The sequence below is a fragment of the Triticum urartu genome, chromosome 3A (assembly GCF_056163025.1).
Source record: "Triticum urartu cultivar PI428250 chromosome 3A, HENAU_Tu73, whole genome shotgun sequence".
Taxonomy (NCBI): Eukaryota; Viridiplantae; Streptophyta; class Magnoliopsida; order Poales; family Poaceae; genus Triticum; species Triticum urartu.
In genome coordinates, this window is record NC_141875.1 from 688,691,503 (window position 1) to 688,711,228 (window position 19,726).

General features: G+C 43.6%; 1 protein-coding gene across 1 annotated transcript; it reads right to left on the reverse strand.

Moving 5' to 3' along the window:
• Positions 1-1,218: 1,218 nt before the first annotated feature.
• On the reverse strand, positions 1,219-3,328 carry LOC125528076 (protein SRG1-like). Its single transcript, XM_087514027.1, has 3 exons — positions 2,951-3,328; positions 1,995-2,242; positions 1,219-1,902 (listed from the first exon to the last, which is right to left on the reverse strand). Exons 1-3 carry the CDS (start codon positions 3,200-3,202, stop codon positions 1,344-1,346), a joined length of 1,059 nt encoding a protein of 352 aa, XP_087370153.1. The 5' UTR covers positions 3,203-3,328; the 3' UTR covers positions 1,219-1,343.
• Positions 3,329-19,726: the final 16,398 nt, after the last annotated feature.

Genomic DNA, 19,726 nt, shown 5'->3' on the forward strand with positions numbered 1-19,726 from the left:
GTTACTGGTCACGGAACTTTGAAAAAACTGGAGTATTTAGTGTTTGATCAGCATATCAGATGAAAGAGGATACGAAAAGTGACGATGCAGAAAACTGGTAGATCCCTGAATAGGGTCGGTCATGGGGTGGAGCACACATAGAGGAGCATATTAAGATGCATATGAAACAAGGTCCTCATGGTGAGGTGATGGTCTATAGCCTACATGTCATAACTTTTTTTTGAAGTACATGTCATAACATTGATTTGCCTAAACCATATGTTGGATGCCAAGTTGGAAGCCCCTACCTCCCATTATTTAGGTGGATGAGGGCTAGAGTTACATGAGCCCAAGTCAGTTTCCATGGCTTGTCGCCCATGTTGATATAGTACTACACGTCTCGCAGTACAAGAAAGAGGCCTTCTTCTGGAGGAGGCCCACTGTCAAGGCAAGGGACCTCGGTCAATGTGGGGCCCTGAGGCCGGCCTAGTGTTGGGCTTCCCTGTAGGAAGGCCAACCCAGGTGTGGTGCACCGTCACTAGCCCCCGAGCATGTATGGAGTTGGAATCCTTCTTCCTTCGGGAATAAGAACCTAGACGGGATCCTGTTGTCTTAAAAAAACATGGCATGTCTTCATAGGTCGGCTTCAGTGATCTTCGGGCTCGCCGAGCGTATGACCTCCTTGAATAGGTTGAAGGTGACATGATTCACCAGGCTCATCGCCCCGAGGAGGAAGTCGAGGACAAAGTGTCCGACCTCCCTATCTTTGTTATTATTGGAGACATTCCGGTTCATAGAAACCGGCTTCAGAAATGGTGATTCGGCCGAAGCACAAAGTGTTGTGATTTTTCTTCTTTTATAGATATATTGGGGGCACGATTGTGCACCCGATGGGCATAGGCCCTGGGCCTCCAGCCAACTCATGGGGTCGAGTGAAGGGTCTTCGTTAACTTTTGAAGGGCAAACCACGTGTCGGCTCGACTATGAAGGAAGTAAACGGCGTGACCTGCCGGGCTTGAATGCCTGAAGGGGCTATTTATGGAGGAGTTATCAAGGAGATTAGAATCTGTATGAATACATTTATCTCTTGTAATTTTGCTCATGAGTTTAGCAGCTCAAAATTTAAAACTCACAATCTAGCTAGGCATTATTTATCTTTAGGTCAGGGTCGTCATATATGGCTGGGATATCCTCATTATCCCATTGTTATCCCTGTAAACATACCAATTTTCATTAATAATAAATCCTAGCAAATTGATCTGGAAAAATCAGTCCCGTCGAGTTTATAATTGCCACCGGATACATACACGACACAAAGATTAAGAAAGTAACTTCTTTAGATTCTCTTCTCGACCTAGGTTTGGTTACATGATCTTGAGACTATCCACGAACCTTGTCCCTTCAGCCAGCGCCCTGAAGTTCCCCTTGACATACTCAACATGGTCGATGGCCTTGTACGTCGCCTCGCCTAGCTCCGGGAGCGGCTTCACAATTCCGGCAACACAAGCATTCTGAAACATCACCACGGTGGCCCGCCCTTTCTCTACGTCCGGCAGCACCCTGTGCTCGGCGCTCTTGTACGTGCCATTGGTCAGGATCTGGAGAATGTCGCCGACGTTGATAACGAAGGCGCCTGGCAGCGGGTTCAGCGGGTACCATCTGCCGTTTTTCCTCACCTGCAGGCCGGGGGTGTCGTCCACGTGCAGCAGCAGCGTCAGGCCGAGGCCGTCGTGGTGTGGCGTGATGCCGATCACCTTGTCCGGGTGGTGGCATGGAGGGTAGTAGTGGAAGGCAACACTCTGCGTCTTGCCCTGGAAGGTTCCCATGAGCGTCTCCTGCTCGACTCCGAGGTCGCTCGCCATGAACACCGTAAGGCGGCTTGTGAGATTTGACTTCTCCATTGAGTACTTGTCAAGTGCATCCCTGAATGATATGTGTTTATGTAATTTAAGACGAGGCAAACGGAGCAATGCAGCATGTAAATAATTTAAGCAAGAGATGAAGAGAATTAGGACCTAAATGTTGACGGATCGGCAGGCCAAAACTCATTGTTCCTTTGCTCGTGTGGCTGCGTCACGAGGATTAGACTCTCCGCCCAGTCCAACTTTTCAGACGATGCTCTGTTGTAGTGGTGTCCAAACCCTTCGAAGCCATTGGCTTGGATGGCCACTGCCTTCTTCTTCTCCAGCGGCAAGCGAAAGAATTGCAGAGTGCTATCTTTCATGTCTTGTACAACTGCTTCGTCAACTCCGTGGTTTGTTAACTGCGAATACAGAGGATGTAATTTTATTTTATTTTGCGACAAACAGAGGATGTAAATTTGATAGATGGATAGTCCAGTAGATAGATCAACAAATTAGAGTGTAGCCAGTTCACATGGTGTCTGGGCATGGTTCTCATTTTCAGTGAAATTTCACCTGAACTTCGAAAAAAAATCAGTCATTTTAGTAGGATAGTTAGATATACAAAAATATTTGAATTTCTTGTCAACGTAATTCTCTAGCACAGAACTTGGAGCTGAATAAAGAGTACCAAAACTTACGTCAGGTTTCCTAGAATTCTGGTTGGATTTCAGTCCAACAAATTTTTTTCCATGTTTCCAGTCATTTCAGTAAGACAGTAGGTATGCCAAAAAAAATTACTTTTTGTAAAAAAGAAAAAGAAATATTCACCACCTCATGACTTGGATCAGAATAAAAAATATGAAAACTTTCATCAGGTTTCCTAAAATTTTGGCTGGATTTCAACCCAACTCAAGCGAAAGTTTGTACCACATGCATCCAAAAATGTTGTCTAGAACCATGGTCTACACTCAGGACCACTCTCTAGAAATTACAGAAATTAATATGTCCTAACCAGCAAGATCTCGCACTCACCATTAAGAACTAGTACACGAATATCAAAGGCACGAGTGAAATGCCCTCCCTCCAAATAGTGGTAGATATATGCGAATGCGAGCAAAGATAAGAACCTGGAAGAAGCCCCAGTCTCGACACGCAGAGCCAAGCTTGGCAATCTCGGCTTCCGAGAACTCCGGGTTTAGCAGCCTCGCCATGTCTACAACTGGTAGCTCGTAGCTCTCGTCGCCGCCCACGACTACCCCGTCCCTGACCTCATCTGGCCGGGCATACCTGTCGGGGATCACAGTGGAGTCTGCGAACGTGGCCGACGCGTCGTCCGTGATCTCGGCCCTGCTGATTACCTTATCGCCGATACGCTCCATGGATCATGCGTACTCTCCCCTCCGTGGGCGTCCTCCTCCCCAATGCTCACAGAATTTCCAGGTTTCTGTTGTTCCGTGTTGGCTAGGTGCTGGGTTGCGTTCTGCGCCCAGATGAGAATCCACTGAAGTAGAGTGCTCAACTACCTAGCTAGTGGTTTCCACAGTGGTAGTACTGAAGTAGATTGCTGGAATGCTGTCGGTGGTTAGCTATGGACGTTCGATGGTTGGAGGGGTATGTCAGTGATATATCCATGATTGATGATTCAGGTTCACTCCAACTCAACCCGACCACAAGTCATCGCGGCTTTTGACATTATTCCAAAAAATGTCCTTGAATTGGAATAATGTTCGTGATTTCAAAAAAAATTGTGATTTCAAAAATGTTCATGAATTTGTATATTGATGAATGTTTTTAAGCAGATGAACAAATTTGAATTTGATGAACATTTTTTGAACTTGATAAATAAAGTCTCCATTCAAATAACCTTTTTGGAAATCGGATGAACCTTTTAGAAAATTGATTAACAGTTTTTGAATCTGACGAATTTTTTAAACAGTTCCGGTGAACAAATTTTGATTTCGATGAACATTTTATGAATTATGTGAACATTTTTCATTTTTTTAACTTGATGGACAAATTCTCAATTCGAGAACACTTCTCTGAAATCAGATGAACTTTTTGAATTCAGTGAATTTTTTATACAATGAGAGAAAAAGTAAACTTACGGTGAAATTTTTTGATTTCAAAACTTATTCAGTTTGATGAAAAATGTAAAATTATGGCGAATAAATTTTTAATATGATGAAATCTTTTTGAATTTCATGAACATTTTTTGTATTAGATGAATGTTTTTCTATATCAGTTAAAAAATGTTCACGATTTTAAGAAAATCACGAAAACGAGAAAAAATGAAAAAAATAGAAGTAAGGGAAATGAAGAAGAAGAAAAATGGAAAAACAAATAAACTAAGACAAAAACTAGAATCGAAAAAGCAAAAAAAGTTAAAAAGGAGAAAAAACAGAAGAAGAAGAAGAAGAAGAAGAAAACGGTTTGCGAAGGTGCTATAACCTTCGCAAAACCGGACATGATCTACCCGCGCCGAATAGGAGTAGCCCTCCTAATTAGCGCCTTAAGCATTATTTTTCGGAGCCGGAGCTCACATGAACAACACCTGGGCCAAACAGTTAGGATAGTAACTCATCTGTGCTCGTCCACTCCACCTCATTCCCTGCTTCCCCTCAGAAAAAAATAATCTCAGTCGCTCCTCACTGTCCAGAAAAAAAAAACCCATTAGCTATTGGTTCTGGGGAAAACATATACACTTTTTTTTTGGAAATTCATGAACAGCCAGTATTCAGGGAATTTTTTTGAAATTTTGAAAACAAATCGATGAATTTGATTTAAATTCCTAGTCTAATATATTTCATGAATTCTAGAAAAAGTTCAAGATATTACCATGAATTTGAGTAAAATTTAGGAATTAAAAAACCATAGTTTTTTGGAAAAATAGTTGACAAAGTTTTAAATTTTCATGGATTTTTTAAAAATGTTCATCAATTTTGAAAAAAGATCACGAATTTGAAAAGAGGACATCACTTTTGAAAAAAGAGTTAATGAATTTTAAAAATGGCTATCGATTTTCAAAATAGGTTAATCAATTTTGAAAGAAAAAAGTTCATCAAATTGAAAAAGTTGAATTGGAAAAAAATCATCGATTTTTTTTTATAAAATGTGCATGGGTTTGATGAAATTCCATGCATTCTTTAAGGTGAAAAAAATGAAAAAACTTCACTGATTTTGAAAAAGTTCATGAACTTTGTAAATAGTCAACTAGAGAGTTAGCAAAAGAACTGAGAAAAAGTTCCTGGTTTGAAAAATGTTCACAAATGCATTTGGAAAGTCCCCACATTTTAAAAAATCAGAAGAAAATGAAAAATAAAATAAAATAAAATAACCGACTAAAAACCTGCCAAAATACCAAATGAAAAACACACACATTGCAATAAACCTGCTTATTGATGTGTTGATGATATGCTATTACGTACAAACATTCTCTCTTCTACTATTCGGCATGAACTGCTTGGTTTTGGTTTTATCTGTCCTTCCCTTTCTCTGCTTTTAAAGCATGAAGAATTGCTAACTCAAAAGTTTTGTTTCTAAGCAGGCCACAATAGTATATGACACGTCAATTTTAATTTGTGGCCAGAGTTTAGTTTAGACTTGACATGGCATATTTAGTCATAGATATCAAATGTGAACTTATTGAACTTTGTTTTAGTAGGTGATCAACTTACCGACTCATTTCTAATGTTGGGCAATGCCATATGACCAGGTTGGTCTACTCAACTTACCTTATTGTACTTAATTTTCCATTTTTATTTTCTCTAATTATTATTTACTATTTCATGCCTTCCTCTTTGTTGTGGCGATAATTTGATCAAATTGTAGGTATACTTTGGTTGTAGAGGGAGCGAAACCGATTACTGGATACATCTTTTACGTGAACATTTTATCAGCACCTATTTTTTGAAATGTGAAGTTGCAATACACTCATATCTCAGAGGCTTTGTACAAAATTGACAGATTATCTGCATTGTGAATGTTTTTAATATGGTCTTTATTTATTCCATAGCTAGATGCTCTTGGTGTTGGAAATATGCCCTAGAGGCAATAATAGAAGCATTATTATTATATTTCCTTGTTCATGATAATTGTCTTTTATTCATGCTATAATTGTGTTATCCGGAAATCGTAATACATGTGTGAATAAATAGACACCAACATGTCCCTAGTAAGCCTCTAGTTGACTAGCTCGTTATCAACAGATAGTCATGGTTTCCTGACTATGGACATTGGATGTCGTTGATAACGAGATCACATCATTAGGAGAATGATGTGATGGACAAGACCCAATCCTAAACATAGCACAAGATCGTATAGTTTGTTTGCTAGAGTTTTCCAATGTCAAGTATCTTTTACTTAGACCATGAGATCGTGTAACTCCCGGATACTGTAGGAGTGCTTTGGGTATACCAAACGTCACAACGTAACTGGGTGACTATAAAGGTATACTATGAGTATTTCCGAAAGTGTCTGTTGGGTTGACACGGATCAAGACTAGGATTTGTCACTCCGTATGACGGAGAGGTATCACTGGGCCCACTCGGTAATGCATCATCATTATGAGCTCAAAGTGACCAAGTGTCTGGTCACGGGATCATGCATTACGGTACGAGTAAAGTGACTTGCCGGTAACGATATTGAACGAGGTATTGGGATACCGACGATCGAATCTCGGGCAAGTAACATATCGATTGACAAAGGGAATTATATACGGGGTTGCTTGAATCCTCGACATCGTGGTTCATCCGATGAGATCATCGAGGAGCATGTGGGAGCCAATATGGGTATCCAGATCCCGCTGTTGGTTATTGACCGGAGAGCGATCTCGGTCATGTCTACATGTCTCCCGAACCCGTAGGGTCTACACACTTAAGGTTCGGTGACGCTAGGGTTGTAGGGATATGTATATGCAGTAACCCGAATGTTGTTCGGAGTCCCGGATGAGATCCCGGACGTCACGAGGAGTTCCGGAATGGTCCGGAGGTAAAGAATTATATATAGGAAGTGCTATTTCGGCTATCGGGACAAGTTTCGGGGTCACCGGTATTGTACCGGGACCACCAGAAGGGTCCGGGGGTCCACCGGGTGGGGCCACCTATCCCGGAGGGCCCCATGGGCTGAAGTGGGAAGGGATCCAGCCCAAAGTGGGCTGGGGCGCCACTTCCCCTAGGGCCCATGCGCCTAGGCTGGGGGAAACCCTAAAGGGGGCGCCCCCTTGCTTGGGTGGCAAGCCCCCCACCCCTTGGCCGTCGCCCCCCCAGGAGATTGCATCTCCTAGGGCCGCCGCCCCCCCTAGGCCCCCTATATATAGTGGGGGGGAGGGAGGGCCTCTCACCTACGCCATTGGTGCCTCCCTCTCCCTCTCCAACACCTCCTCCTTCTCCATAAAGCTTGGCGAAGCCCTGCCGGAGTACTGCAGCTCCATCACCAACACGCCGTCGTGCTGCTGCTGGAGCCATATTCCTCAACCTCTCCTTCCCCCTTGCTGGATCAAGAAGGAGGAGACGTTACGCTGACCGTACGTGTGTTGAACGCGGAGGTGCCGTCCGTTCGGCGCTAGGATCTCCGGTGATTTGGATCACGTCGAGTACGACTCCCTCATCCCCGTTCTTTGAATGCTTCCGCTCACGATCTACAAGGTACGTAGATGCATTCAACCACTCGTTGCTAGATGAACTCATAGATGGATCTTGGTGAAACCGTAGGAAATTTTTTTGTTTTCTGCAACGTTCCCCAACAGTGGCATCATGAGCTAGGTCTATGCGTAGTTCTCTATGCACGAGTAGAACACAATTTGTTGTGGGTGTTGATGTTGTCAACTTTCTTGCCGCTACTAGTCTTATTTTGCTTCAGCGGTATTGTGGGATGAAGCGGCCCGGACCAACCTTACACGTACGCTTACGTGAGACCGGTTCCACCGACTAACATGCACTAGTTGCATAAGGTGGCTGGCGGGTGTCTGTCTCTCCCACTTCAGTTGGAGCGGATTCGATGAAAAGGGTCCTTATGAAGGGTAAATAGAAGTTGACAAATCACGTTGTGGCTTTCATGTAGGTAAGAAAACGTTCTTGCTAGAACCCAATTGCAGCCACGTAAAACTTGCAACAACAATTAGAGGACGTCTAACTTGTTTTTGCAGCAAGTGTTTTGTGATGTGATATGGCCAAAGTTGTGATGAATGATGAATGATATATATGTGATGTATGAGATGTTCATGCTATTGTAATAGGAATCACGACTTGCATGTCGATGAGTATGACAACCGGCAGGAGCCATAGGAGTTGTCTTTATTTTTTGTATGACCTGCGTGTCATTGAGAAACGCCATGTAAATTACTTTACTTTATTGCTAAACGCGTTAGCCGTAGTAGTAGAAGTAATAGTTGGCGAGCAACTTCATGGAGACACGATGATGGAGATCATGATGATGGAGATCATGGTGTCATGCCGGTGACAAGATGATCATGGAGCCCCAAGATGGAGATCAAAGGAGCTATGTGATATTGGCCATATCATGTCACTATTATTATTTGATTGCATGTGATGTTTATCATGTTTTTGCATCTTGTTTACTTAGAACGACGGTAGTAAATAAGATGATCCCTCATAATAATTTCAAGAAAATGTTCCCCCTAACTGTGCACCGTTGCGACAGTTCGTTGTTTCGAAGCACCACGTGATGATCGGGTGTGATAGATTCCAACGTTCACATACAACGGGTGTAAGACAGATTTACACATGCAAACACTTAGGTTGACTTGACGAGCCTAGCATGTACAGACATGGCCTCGGAACATAGAAAACCGAAAGGTCGAGCATCAGTCGTATAGAAGATACGATCAACATGAAGATGTTCACCGATGTTGACTAGTCCATCTCACGTGATGATCGGACACGGCCTAGTTAACTCGGATCATGTTATACTTAGATGACTGGAGGGATGTCTATCTAAGTGGGAGTTCATTGAATAATTTGATGAACTTAATTATCATGAACTTAGTCTAAAATATTTACAATATGTCTTGTAGATCAAATGGCCAACGTAGTCCTCAACTTCAACGCGTTCCTAGAGAAAACCAAGCTGAAAGACGATGGTAGCAACTACACGGACTGGGTCCGGAACCTGAGGATCATCCTCATAGCTGCCAAGAAAGATTATGTCCTACAAGCACCACTGGGTGACGCACCTGTTCTCCCTGCAGAACAAGACGTTATGAACGCTTGGCAGGCACGTACCGATGACTACTCCCTCGTTCAGTGCGGCATGCTTTACAGCTTAGAGCCAGGGCTCCAAAAACGTTTTGAGAGACACGGAGCATATGAGATGTTCGAAGAGCTGCAAATGGTTTTCCAAGCTCATGCCCGGGTCGAGAGATATCAAGTCTCCGACAAGTTCTTCAGCTGTAAGATGGAGGAAAATAGTTCTGTCAGAGAGCACATACTCACTATGTCTGGGTTGCATAACCGCTTGACTCACCTGGGAATTAATCTCCCGGATGACGCGGTCATTGACAGAATCCTTCAGTCGCTTCCACCGAGCTACAAGAGCTTTGTGATGAACTTCAATACGCAGGGGATGGAAAAGACCATTCCTGAAGTATTTGCTATGCTGAAATCAGCAGAGGTAGAAGTCAAAAAGGAACATCAAATGTTGATGGTGAATAAAACCACTAAGTTCAAAAAGGGCAAGGGTAAGAAGAACTTTAAGAAGGACGGCAAGGGAGTTGCCGCGCCCGGCAAGCAAGCTGCCGGGAAGAAGCCAAAGAATGGACCCAAGCCCGAGACTGAGTGTTTTTATTGCAAGGGAAGTGGTCACTGGAAGCAGAACTGCCCCAAATACTTAGCGGACAACAAGGCCGGCATCACAAAAGGTATATGTGATATACATGTAATTGATGTGTACCTTACCAGTACTCGTAGTAGCTCTTGGGTATTTGATACCGGTGCAGTTGCTCACATTTGTAACTCAAAGCAGGAGCTTCGGAATAAGGGGAGACTGGCGAAGGACGAGGTGACGATGCGCGTCGGGAATGGTTCCAAGGTCGATGTGATCGCCGCCGGCACGCTATCTCTACATTTACCTACGGGATTAGTTTTAAACCTCAATAATTGTTATTTAGTGCCAGCTTTGAGCATGAACATTGTATCGGGATCTCGTTTAATACGAGATGGCTACTCATTTAAATCCGAGAATAATGGTTGTTCTATTTATATGAGAGATATGTTTTATGGTCATGCTCCGATGGTGAATGGTTTATTCTTAATGAATCTCGAGTGTAATGCTACACATATTCATAGTGTGAGTACCAAAAGATGTAAGGTTGATAATGATAGTCCCACATACTTGTGGCACTGCCGCCTTGGTCACATAGGTGTCAAACGCATGAAGAAGCTCCATGCAGATGGACTTTTAGAGTCTCTTGATTACGAATCATTTGACACGTGCGAACCATGCCTCATGGGTAAAATGACCAAGACTCCATTCTCAGGAACAATGGAGCGAGCAACCAACTTATTGGAAATTATACATACTGATGTGTGCGGTCCAATGAGTGTTGAGGCTCGCGGTGGCTATCGTTATGTTCTCACCCTCACTGATGACTTGAGTAGATATGGGTATATCTATTTGATGAAACACAAGTCTGAGACCTTTGAAAAGTTCAAGGAATTTCAGAGTGAGGTTGAAAATCAACGTGACAGGAAAATCAAGTTCCTACGATTAGATCGTGGAGGAGAATACTTGAGTCACGAATTTGGCACACACTTAAGAAAATGTGGAATAGTTTCACAAATCACGCCGCCTGGAACACCTCAGCGTAATGGTGTGTCCGAACATCGCAATCGCACTCTATTAGATATGGTGCGATCTATGATGTCTCTTACCGATTTACCGCTATCTTTTTGGGGCTATGCTTTAGAGACTGCCGCATTCACTTTAAATAGGGCTCTGTCGAAATCCGTTGAGACGACACCGTATGAATTATGTTTTGGGAAGAAACCTAAGCTGTCGTTTCTAAAAGTTTGGGGATGCGATCTTATGTCAAGAAACTTCAACCTGAAAAGCTCGAACCCAAGTCAGAAAAATGCGTCTTCATAGGATACCCTAAAGAAACTATTGGGTATACCTTCTACCTCAGATCTGAAGGCAAGATCTTTGTTGCCAAGAATGGATCCTTTCTAGAGAAAGAGTTTCTCTCGAAAGAAGTAAGTGGGAGGAAAGTAGAACTTGATGAAGTATTACCTCTTGAACCGGAAAAGGGCGCAACTCAATAAATTGTTCCTGAGGTGCCTGCACCAACTAGAGAGGAAGTTAATGATGATGATCAAGATACTTCTGATCAAGCTCCTACTGAAATTCGTAGGTCCACAAGGACACGTTCCGGACCAGAGTGGTACGGCAACCGCGTCTTGGAAATCATGTTGTTAGAGAACGGTGAACCTTCGAACTATGAAGAAGCGATGGCGGGTCCGGATTCCGACAAATGGCTAGAAGCCATGAAATCCGAGATAGGATCCATGTATGAAAACGAAGTATGGATTTTGACTAACTTGCCCGTTGAGCGGCGAGCCATAGAAAATAAATGGATCTTTAAGAAGAAGACAGACGCGGATGGTAATGTGACCATCTATAAAGCTCAGCTTGTCGCTAAGGGTTATCGACAAGTTCAAGGGGTTGACTACGATGAGACTTTCTCACCGGTAGCGAAGCTAAAGTCCGTCCGAATCATGTTAGCAATTGCCGCATTCTACGATTATGAGATATGGCAAATGGACGTTAAAACGGCATTCCTTAATGGTTTCCTTAAGGAAGAATTGTATATGATGCAGCCGGAAGGTTTTATCGATCCTAAGAATGCTAACAAGGTGTGCAAGCTCCAACGCTCGATTTATGGGCTGGTGCAAGCATCTCGGAGTTGGAATATTCGCTTTGATGAGATGATCAAGGCGTTTGGGTTTATGCAGACTTATGGAGAAGCCTGCGTTTACAAGAAAGTGAGTGGGAGCTCTGTAGCATTTCTCATATTATATGTAGATGACATACTTTTGATGGGAAATGATATAGAACTTTTGGACATCATTAAGGCCTACTTGAATAAGAGTTTTTCAATGAAGGGCCTTGGAGAAGCTGCTTATATATTAGGCATCAAGATCTATAGAGATAGATCAAGACCCCTCATAGGTCTTTCACAAAGCACATACCTTGATAAGATATTGAAGAAGTTCAATATGGATCAGTTTAAGAAGGGGTTCTTGCCTGTGTTGCAAGGTGTGAAATTGAGCCCAGCTCAATGTCCGACCACGGCAGAAGATATAGAAGAGATGAGTGTCATCCCCTATGCCTCAGCCATAGGTTCTATTATGTATGCCATGCTGTGTACCAGACCTGATGTAAATCTTGCCGTAAGTTTGGTAGGAAGGTACCAAAGTAATCCCGGCAAGGAACACTGTACAGCGGTCAAGAATATCCTGAAGTACCTGAAAAGGACTAAGGAAATGTTATTCTTTTATGGAGGTGACGAAGAGCTCATCGTAAAAGGTTACGTCGACGCTAGCTTCGACACAGATCTGGATGACTTTAAATCACAAACCGGATACGTGTATATTTTGAATGGTGGGGCAGTAAGCTGGTGCAGTTGCAAGCAGAGCGTCATGGCGGGATGTACATGTGAAGCGGAGTACATGGCAGCCTCGGAGGCAGCGCATGAAGCAATTTTGGTGAAGGAGTTCATCACCGACCTAGGAGTCATACCCAATGCGTCGGGGCCAATCAAGCTCTTCTGTGACAACACTGGAGCTATTGCACTTGCCAAGGAGCCCAGGTTTCACAAGAAGACAAGGCACATCAAGCGTCGCTTCAACTCCATTCGTGAAAATTTTCAAGATGGAGACATAGATATTTGTAAAGTACATACGGACCTGAATGTAGCAGATCCGTTGACTAAACCTCTCCCTAGAGCAAAACATGATCAACACCAGAATTCCATGGGTGTTCGATTCATCACAATGTAACTAGATTACTGACTCTAGTGCAAGTGGGAGACTGTTGGAAATATGCCCTAGAGGCAATAATAAAAGCATTATTATTATATTTCCTTGTTCATGATAATTGTCTTTTATTCATGCTATAATTGTGTTATCCGGAAATCGTAATACATGTGTGAATAAATACACCAACATGTCCCTAGTAAGCCTCTAGTTGACTAGCTCGTTATCAACAGATAGTCATGGTTTCCTGACTATGGACATTGGATTTCGTTGATAACGAGATCACATCATTAGGAGAATGATGTGATGGACAAGACCCAATCCTAAACATAGCACAAGATCGTATAGTTCGTTTGCTAGAGTTTTCCAATGTCAAGTATCTTTTCCTTAGACCATGAGATCGTGTAACTCCCGGATACTGTAGGAGTGCTTTGGGTATACCAAACTTCACAACGTAACTGGGTGACTATAAAGGTATACTACGGGTATCTCCGAAAGTGTCTGTTGGGTTGACACGGATCAAGACTGGGATTTGTCACTCTGTATGACGGAGAGGTATCACTGGGCCCACTCGGTAATGCATCATCATTATGACCTCAAAGTGACCAAGTGTCTGGTCACGTGATCATGCATTACAGTACGAGTAAAGTGACTTGCCGATAACGAGATTGAACGAGGTATTGGGATACCGACGATCGAATCTCGGGCAAGTAACATACCGATTGACAAAGGGAATTGTATACGGGGTTGCTTGAATCCTCGACATCGTGGTTCATCCGATGAGATCATCGAGGATCATGTGTGAGCCAATATGGGTATCCAGATCCCGCTGTTGGTTATTGACCGAAGAGCGATCTCGGTCATGTCTACATGTCTCCCGAACCCGTAGGGTCTACACACTTAAGGTTCGGTGATGCTAGGGTTGTAGGGATATGTATATGCAGTAACCCGAATGTTGTTCGGAGTCCCGGATGAGATCCTGGACGTCACGAGGAGTTCCGGAATGGTCCGGAGGTAAAGAATTATATATAGGAAGTGCTATATCGGCTATCGGGACAAGTTTCGGGGTCACCGGTATTGTACCGGGACCACCGGAAGGGTCCCGGGGGTCCACCGGGTGGGGCCACCTATTCCGGAGGGCCCCATGGGCTGAAGTGGGAAGGGATCCAGCCCAAAGTGGGCTGGGGCGCCACTTCCCCTAGGTCCCATGCGCCTAGGGTGGGGGAAACCCTAAAGGGGGGCGCCCCCTTGCTTGGGGGGCAAGCCCCCTACCCCTTGGCCGCCGCCCCCCTAGGAGATTGCATCTCCTAGGGCCGCCGCCCCCCTAGGCCCCCTATATATAGTGGGGGGGAGGGAGGGCCTCTCACCTACGCCATTGGTGCCTCCCTCTCCCTCTCCAACACATCCTCCTTCTCCATAGAGCTTGGCGAAGCCCTGCCGGAGTACTGCAGCTCCATCACCACCACGCCGTCGTGCTGCTGCTGGAGCCATATTCCTCAACCTCTCCTTCCCCCTTGCTGGATCAAGAAGGAGGAGACGTTACGCTGACCGTACGTGTGTTGAACGCGGAGGTGCCGTCCGTTCGGCGCTAGGATCTCCGGTGATTTGGATCACGTCGAGTACGACTCCCTCATCCCTGTTCTTTGAACGCTTCCGCTCGCGATCTACAAGGTACGTAGATGCATTCAACCACTCGTTGCTAGATGAACTCATAGATGGATCTTGGTGAAACCGTAGGAAATTTTTTTGTTTTCTGCAACGTTCCCCAACACTTGGCTGGAGAGTGCTTGGTGCATTTAGAAAGCAGACCGTGCATAATATCATGAAATGATCGACCACTACCATTCCAAAAACCATACAATTACGCCTTAGGCAAATGGCGGGGGAACGTGCCATGAAGCTATAATCTTCCTAAACTTTTGCTGACGGGTTTTCTATCTCACTTCTCATTGTTTGATGCCAAAATTTAATGAACAAACTTTTCAATACATTAAACAAATGAAACTCCTTGTTCACAGAGAAGAAGATATGATGTTCGAACCTTTAGAGATGGCGTCTTGACCATGATGAGATGTCAACGCCCAGAAGATGCTCATCAGTGCCACCTAATTAGAGGGATGGCCTGACTGGGGCATCAATGCCCCCGCCTCACTACTGGCAGCTGTGGACTATAGTCGAGGTGCAAATTAAGCTTCTGAATTGGATTGCACATGTAGGAGAAAGAAGGGAAGAATGGGTGAACGAAGAGATGGCAGCCACAATGTCTTCTTTATAGTTGTGTGCATCAGTCGATGAAGATGCCAGGGGTTATCTCCTTTTCGAAAAAACTAAAAAACAATGCCCTTTTTTCATGTAGCAAGGAAGAAAGGGTTGCATTTGCAGTGCTTGAAAGAAGAAGAAAAATTGCCAGATGGATTATTTCCATATGCCTTGGTTTGGCTCCTAGTACTAACATACTTTGGAAGGTACAAGAAAACTAATACAGGGGCAATGTGTCTGTTATAAGGGCAAGTCACGGATACACCTTGGAAGGTTGGTGACCGCATTAGCTATCTATCCAATAAATTTGAATTAACATCTTGTTGGAAAAAAATCACAACATTAAGGTTCTTCGATTTATGGTCTTTGCATAGAATAAATATGTAAAATAGATACCCATCCATGCCTTACCTTGGCAAAACCTCAAATTTTAAGGTACCTCCCCACTCAGTTGTCAATAACATAAATCATGTTCTGCATCTGACTTAGTAAACTGGTAAATATCCATCTATAACATAGTTCAAGGGGGTGTTTGGTTGGGATTAACTTTGGTTTATAAGCCAAAAGGCATGTGTTCATTGGTCTATTGCCTTTGGCTTTTGGTTTGTGTAAGCCAAAGTTAAGCCCAACCAAACACCCCTACATATGCAAATCACAAAGAAAAATTGCCAGATTAGGAACGGAATGTGTCCAACACAAACGCTTAAATTTATTGACAGAAAAGTAGGATCGGTCTTGCAAAGACATGCAAATAAAATGTATACTACACACTAAACCAAGAAAAACATGAAGAACCAAAACAACACAACATACAGATGCACATTTTGAATTATAGAGGAAACATCACCAAGCATATTAACCAGATCTATTATCCACATGAAGAGAGGAACTAGAAGCGCAAATTGCGGAAGGATAACACCTACTCTTTCTTTGACTTTCACCTAGGGCACCACCCTAGCGCCATGCTAGCAAAGCGATGAAGTTGCGTCCCTCAACCTCTACCTTCTACTCCAACGCTTGTTGACAGTAGGCGTCACCCCGCGGTTGTTCTTGATTGGTACGGAGTTGGAAGCAAATGATTGAGGTGGCACTGCCATCATGGACATGCAGACTGCAGAACTCCACCCTAATTACCGTGTGTGTACTCTATGGGGCTCATACCGACTCATCCCCAACCCCGTGACGATGGAGATCCACTATGCTTAGTATTAGAATTAGGGCTCACCGAATTTGGAAATGAAAACATTCATCGTTAAGGTTCCGTGTATGTTCCTTTTTTTCTTCTTATATGTTAAATGGTTGTGTTGGGTCATAATGAGTTGGAGTTCTTTTAAGCTAAATAGGCCAATGCCATGCGTTGCAACTGGAACACATGTATATATGGGTGTGATACAATCAGGAGATGTTATATAGAGTCAACTCAACCAAAAATTTGTCCGTGCCTTGTAGGGATGACAGTTTTTCCCATCGGTATGGGTACCTGTGGTTACCCTACCGAAAAACAATGGGCATGGCCAAGACTTGGCATGATTTTGTACCCATGGATAATGGGTATCCATACCCGCAAAAATATGGGTAGGGCATGGGTATGGACTTGCGCCCATGAGTAACCCAATGGATACCCAGAAAACTTAATACTCCCTCCTTTCATCTATATAGGGCCTAATGCGTTTTTCGAGACTAACTTTGACCAAATGTTAGAACAATAATATATGACATGCGACTTACACAAAGCACATCATCAAATTCGTATGTGAAAGGAGCTTTCAATGATATAATTTTCACATTATGCATGTCATGTAGTATTAATTTTATCAATAGTCAAAGACGGTCTTGAAAAACGCATTAGGCCCTATATAGATAGAAGGAGGGAGTAACTGAAAATAACGCATATGACATGTGAGGTCAACATCCAACTCCTATGACCCAATGCTCAATCCCTTATTACCTAAACCAGTCATAGCTCATAGGCCCTGAACCACCAACTCGCCACTCCTCCTACGTCCTATGTTACTCCTCGAAACGATCTAATCTCGACTCATCAACGGATTCTTGTCCAAGTCTCGCACCAACGATCCCTGGTTCCCACCGCTGCCTCCCACTGTGTCGGGCTACCACAAACCGCTTATTGTACTCCCTTGCCGCCTCCAGTAGACATCCCACCGGACAAGACCACGTTGGTGTACTTTAATTTTAGAATCATTTTCTACTTCTTCAAAAAGTAAATGCTATATATTGTACCCACTGGATACCCATTGGGCGTAGCGTACCTAATGGGTATGGGGAGGGGTGTCAATTTGTGCCAATGAATATTGAAATGGGTGGGTATAGAAAGTTTCCATGGTTATGGGTTTGGGCGGAAGAGGGTTGTACCCACCTGTACCCTACCCACTGCCATCCCTAGTGCCCTAAAACAGGAGAAAAAAACAAATCCTTGCTACGGTCCTTTGTGGATTACAAGGTGACTTGGGTCAGACGTTCAGCTAATGCTGCCGTGCATAAGCTAGCTAGAGTAGGAGTGGGTGATGAACTATGTAAGATTTGGTTGGGGGCTTCCCCGGACATCATTCTTTCTGTTTTGTCGAATGAGATTCCTAACATCGTAAGTTAATAAATGCGGCAGTATTTTCCCTCAAAAAAAACAGGAGAAAACAATTATACTCACACTACTAAAAGAATACATATGCAAGGCACGAGAATCAATTTGTGCGGATGCGGTAAATATAGAAGAACTTCGGAAAATTCTTGAGCGCAGACATCTACCTATCTTCGTGTTCTTTTGCCAGGCAACCGGTATGAGCTTACACAGAAGTTTCAGTAATTAAGTTCACACACGTGGTGCTTAGCATCAGGCGACACTAGTAGAAAAGGGGGCTTTGGTCCAGGCCGGGTAACCCCATTAGTCCCGGTTCTGGTCCCGGTTCAGTCCAGAACCGGGACCAATGGGGGCATTGGTCCCGGTTCGTGAGCCCAGGGGGCCAGCCGGGCCACGTGGGCCATTGGTCCCGGTTGGTGGGATGAACCGGGACCAATGGGCGTCGCTCCTGGCCCACAACCATTGGTCCCAGTTCGTGCCTCAAACCGGGACTAAAGATTAGACCTTTAGTCCCGGTTTGAGGCATGAACCAGGACTAATGGGGATGAGACCTTTAGTACCGGTTCGTGCCACGAACCGGTACTAAAGGTCCCATTTTCAAACTCTACCCCCCCCCACCTTGGATCGCCTTTTCAGTTTTAAAAAAAATAAAAGAAAATGTTGGAAATGTCAAAAAAATAAAAGAAAATAAGTTTCCCATGTGATATGTGGTCTAGTTGTTGGGAAAATTTGCAAATGTGAATTTTGACTTTATTTGCAAAATCTCTCTGAAATTTGTAAAAATGGGCATAACTTTTGCATACTAACTCGGATGAAAAAAAAATTTATCTGAAAAATCATCTACTCGAAAAGTTACATCCGAATTTAAGATCCTCAAAATCCTCAAAAACCTAATAGAAAAAAAGTTACGGGGCTTTTAAGATCTAGAGTGAAAAAAATCGAAAAAATTCAAACAGTGGGCAAACTGTGGTCAAACAATGGTCAAACTAATTATTCTAGAATATTAGTGTTACTAAATAATTATTTCAGTTATTTCAATTTTGGTCAAATCTGGTCAAACTGTGGTCAAACTGTGGTCAAACTATGGTCAAACAATGGTCAAACTAATTATTCAAGAAATATTAGTGTTACTAAATAATTATTGTTTTTTAAAACAATAGTTTCAAAATAAAACTATGAAATGTGTCACTTCATGCTCAAGCAAAATTCCTGAAGGTTAATAGGATTGACATCTTAGTATTGTCAGGAAAACAATAAGTGCAGACTTGGAGCGAGGGAGAGTAGAACCCGGAAGTTAAGCGTGCTCAGGCTGGGGGAGTGGGAGGATGGGTGATCGTTCGGAAAGTTAGATGATTTGGAATGATGAGGGATGATTAGAGAATAAATTGAGAAGTGATGAGGGGTGGTGATTACAGACTAGAGGTTAAAATAATTCAGAAATTTGAAAATCAAAAAAATTTCAAAAAAAAATTCAGAAGTGATGACGTGGGGCTAGCTAGTTTGTGCGTCGTGTGAGTCCTTGTAATGCTATAAAAGGGCGTGTGGTGTGTCCCTGAGTATGGAGCAAGATGTAGTCTCCCTCGGGACCATGGCGTGTGGCCGGCCGGCAGGAGAGCTCCTCTGGGTAGTGTAACAGTGTGTTGTTGAGTTTGCGCTGAGGAAAAAAAATGTCAGTTCGTGTGGCGCGGTGTTTGCCGCTGGAAAAACTTTGTGCCTAGTGTGATCCTTCTTCCACCTCCATCTGAGCGAATGAGAGAGAGAGAGAGAGAGAGAGAGAGAGAGCTAGAATCCATCCTGGGTCTGTCCCAGCATGGTCCCCATGCGGGGCTTCCAGCTGCCAAAGTTCACCGCGTCGTACAAGACGGAGGCGACCGGGTTGCTGCAGGGCCTCGGGCTGCGCCTGATGCTGGACATAGCGTCGACGACCTCTCAGAGATGCTGGAGAAATCGAAGGAGTCCCTCGTCGTGTCCAACGTTTTCGATGGACAACTAATAAAGTGCTACCTCTAATCATAGATTAAAATCATGGGCGAAACAGCTGCTTTCGCAGCGTGATTCAT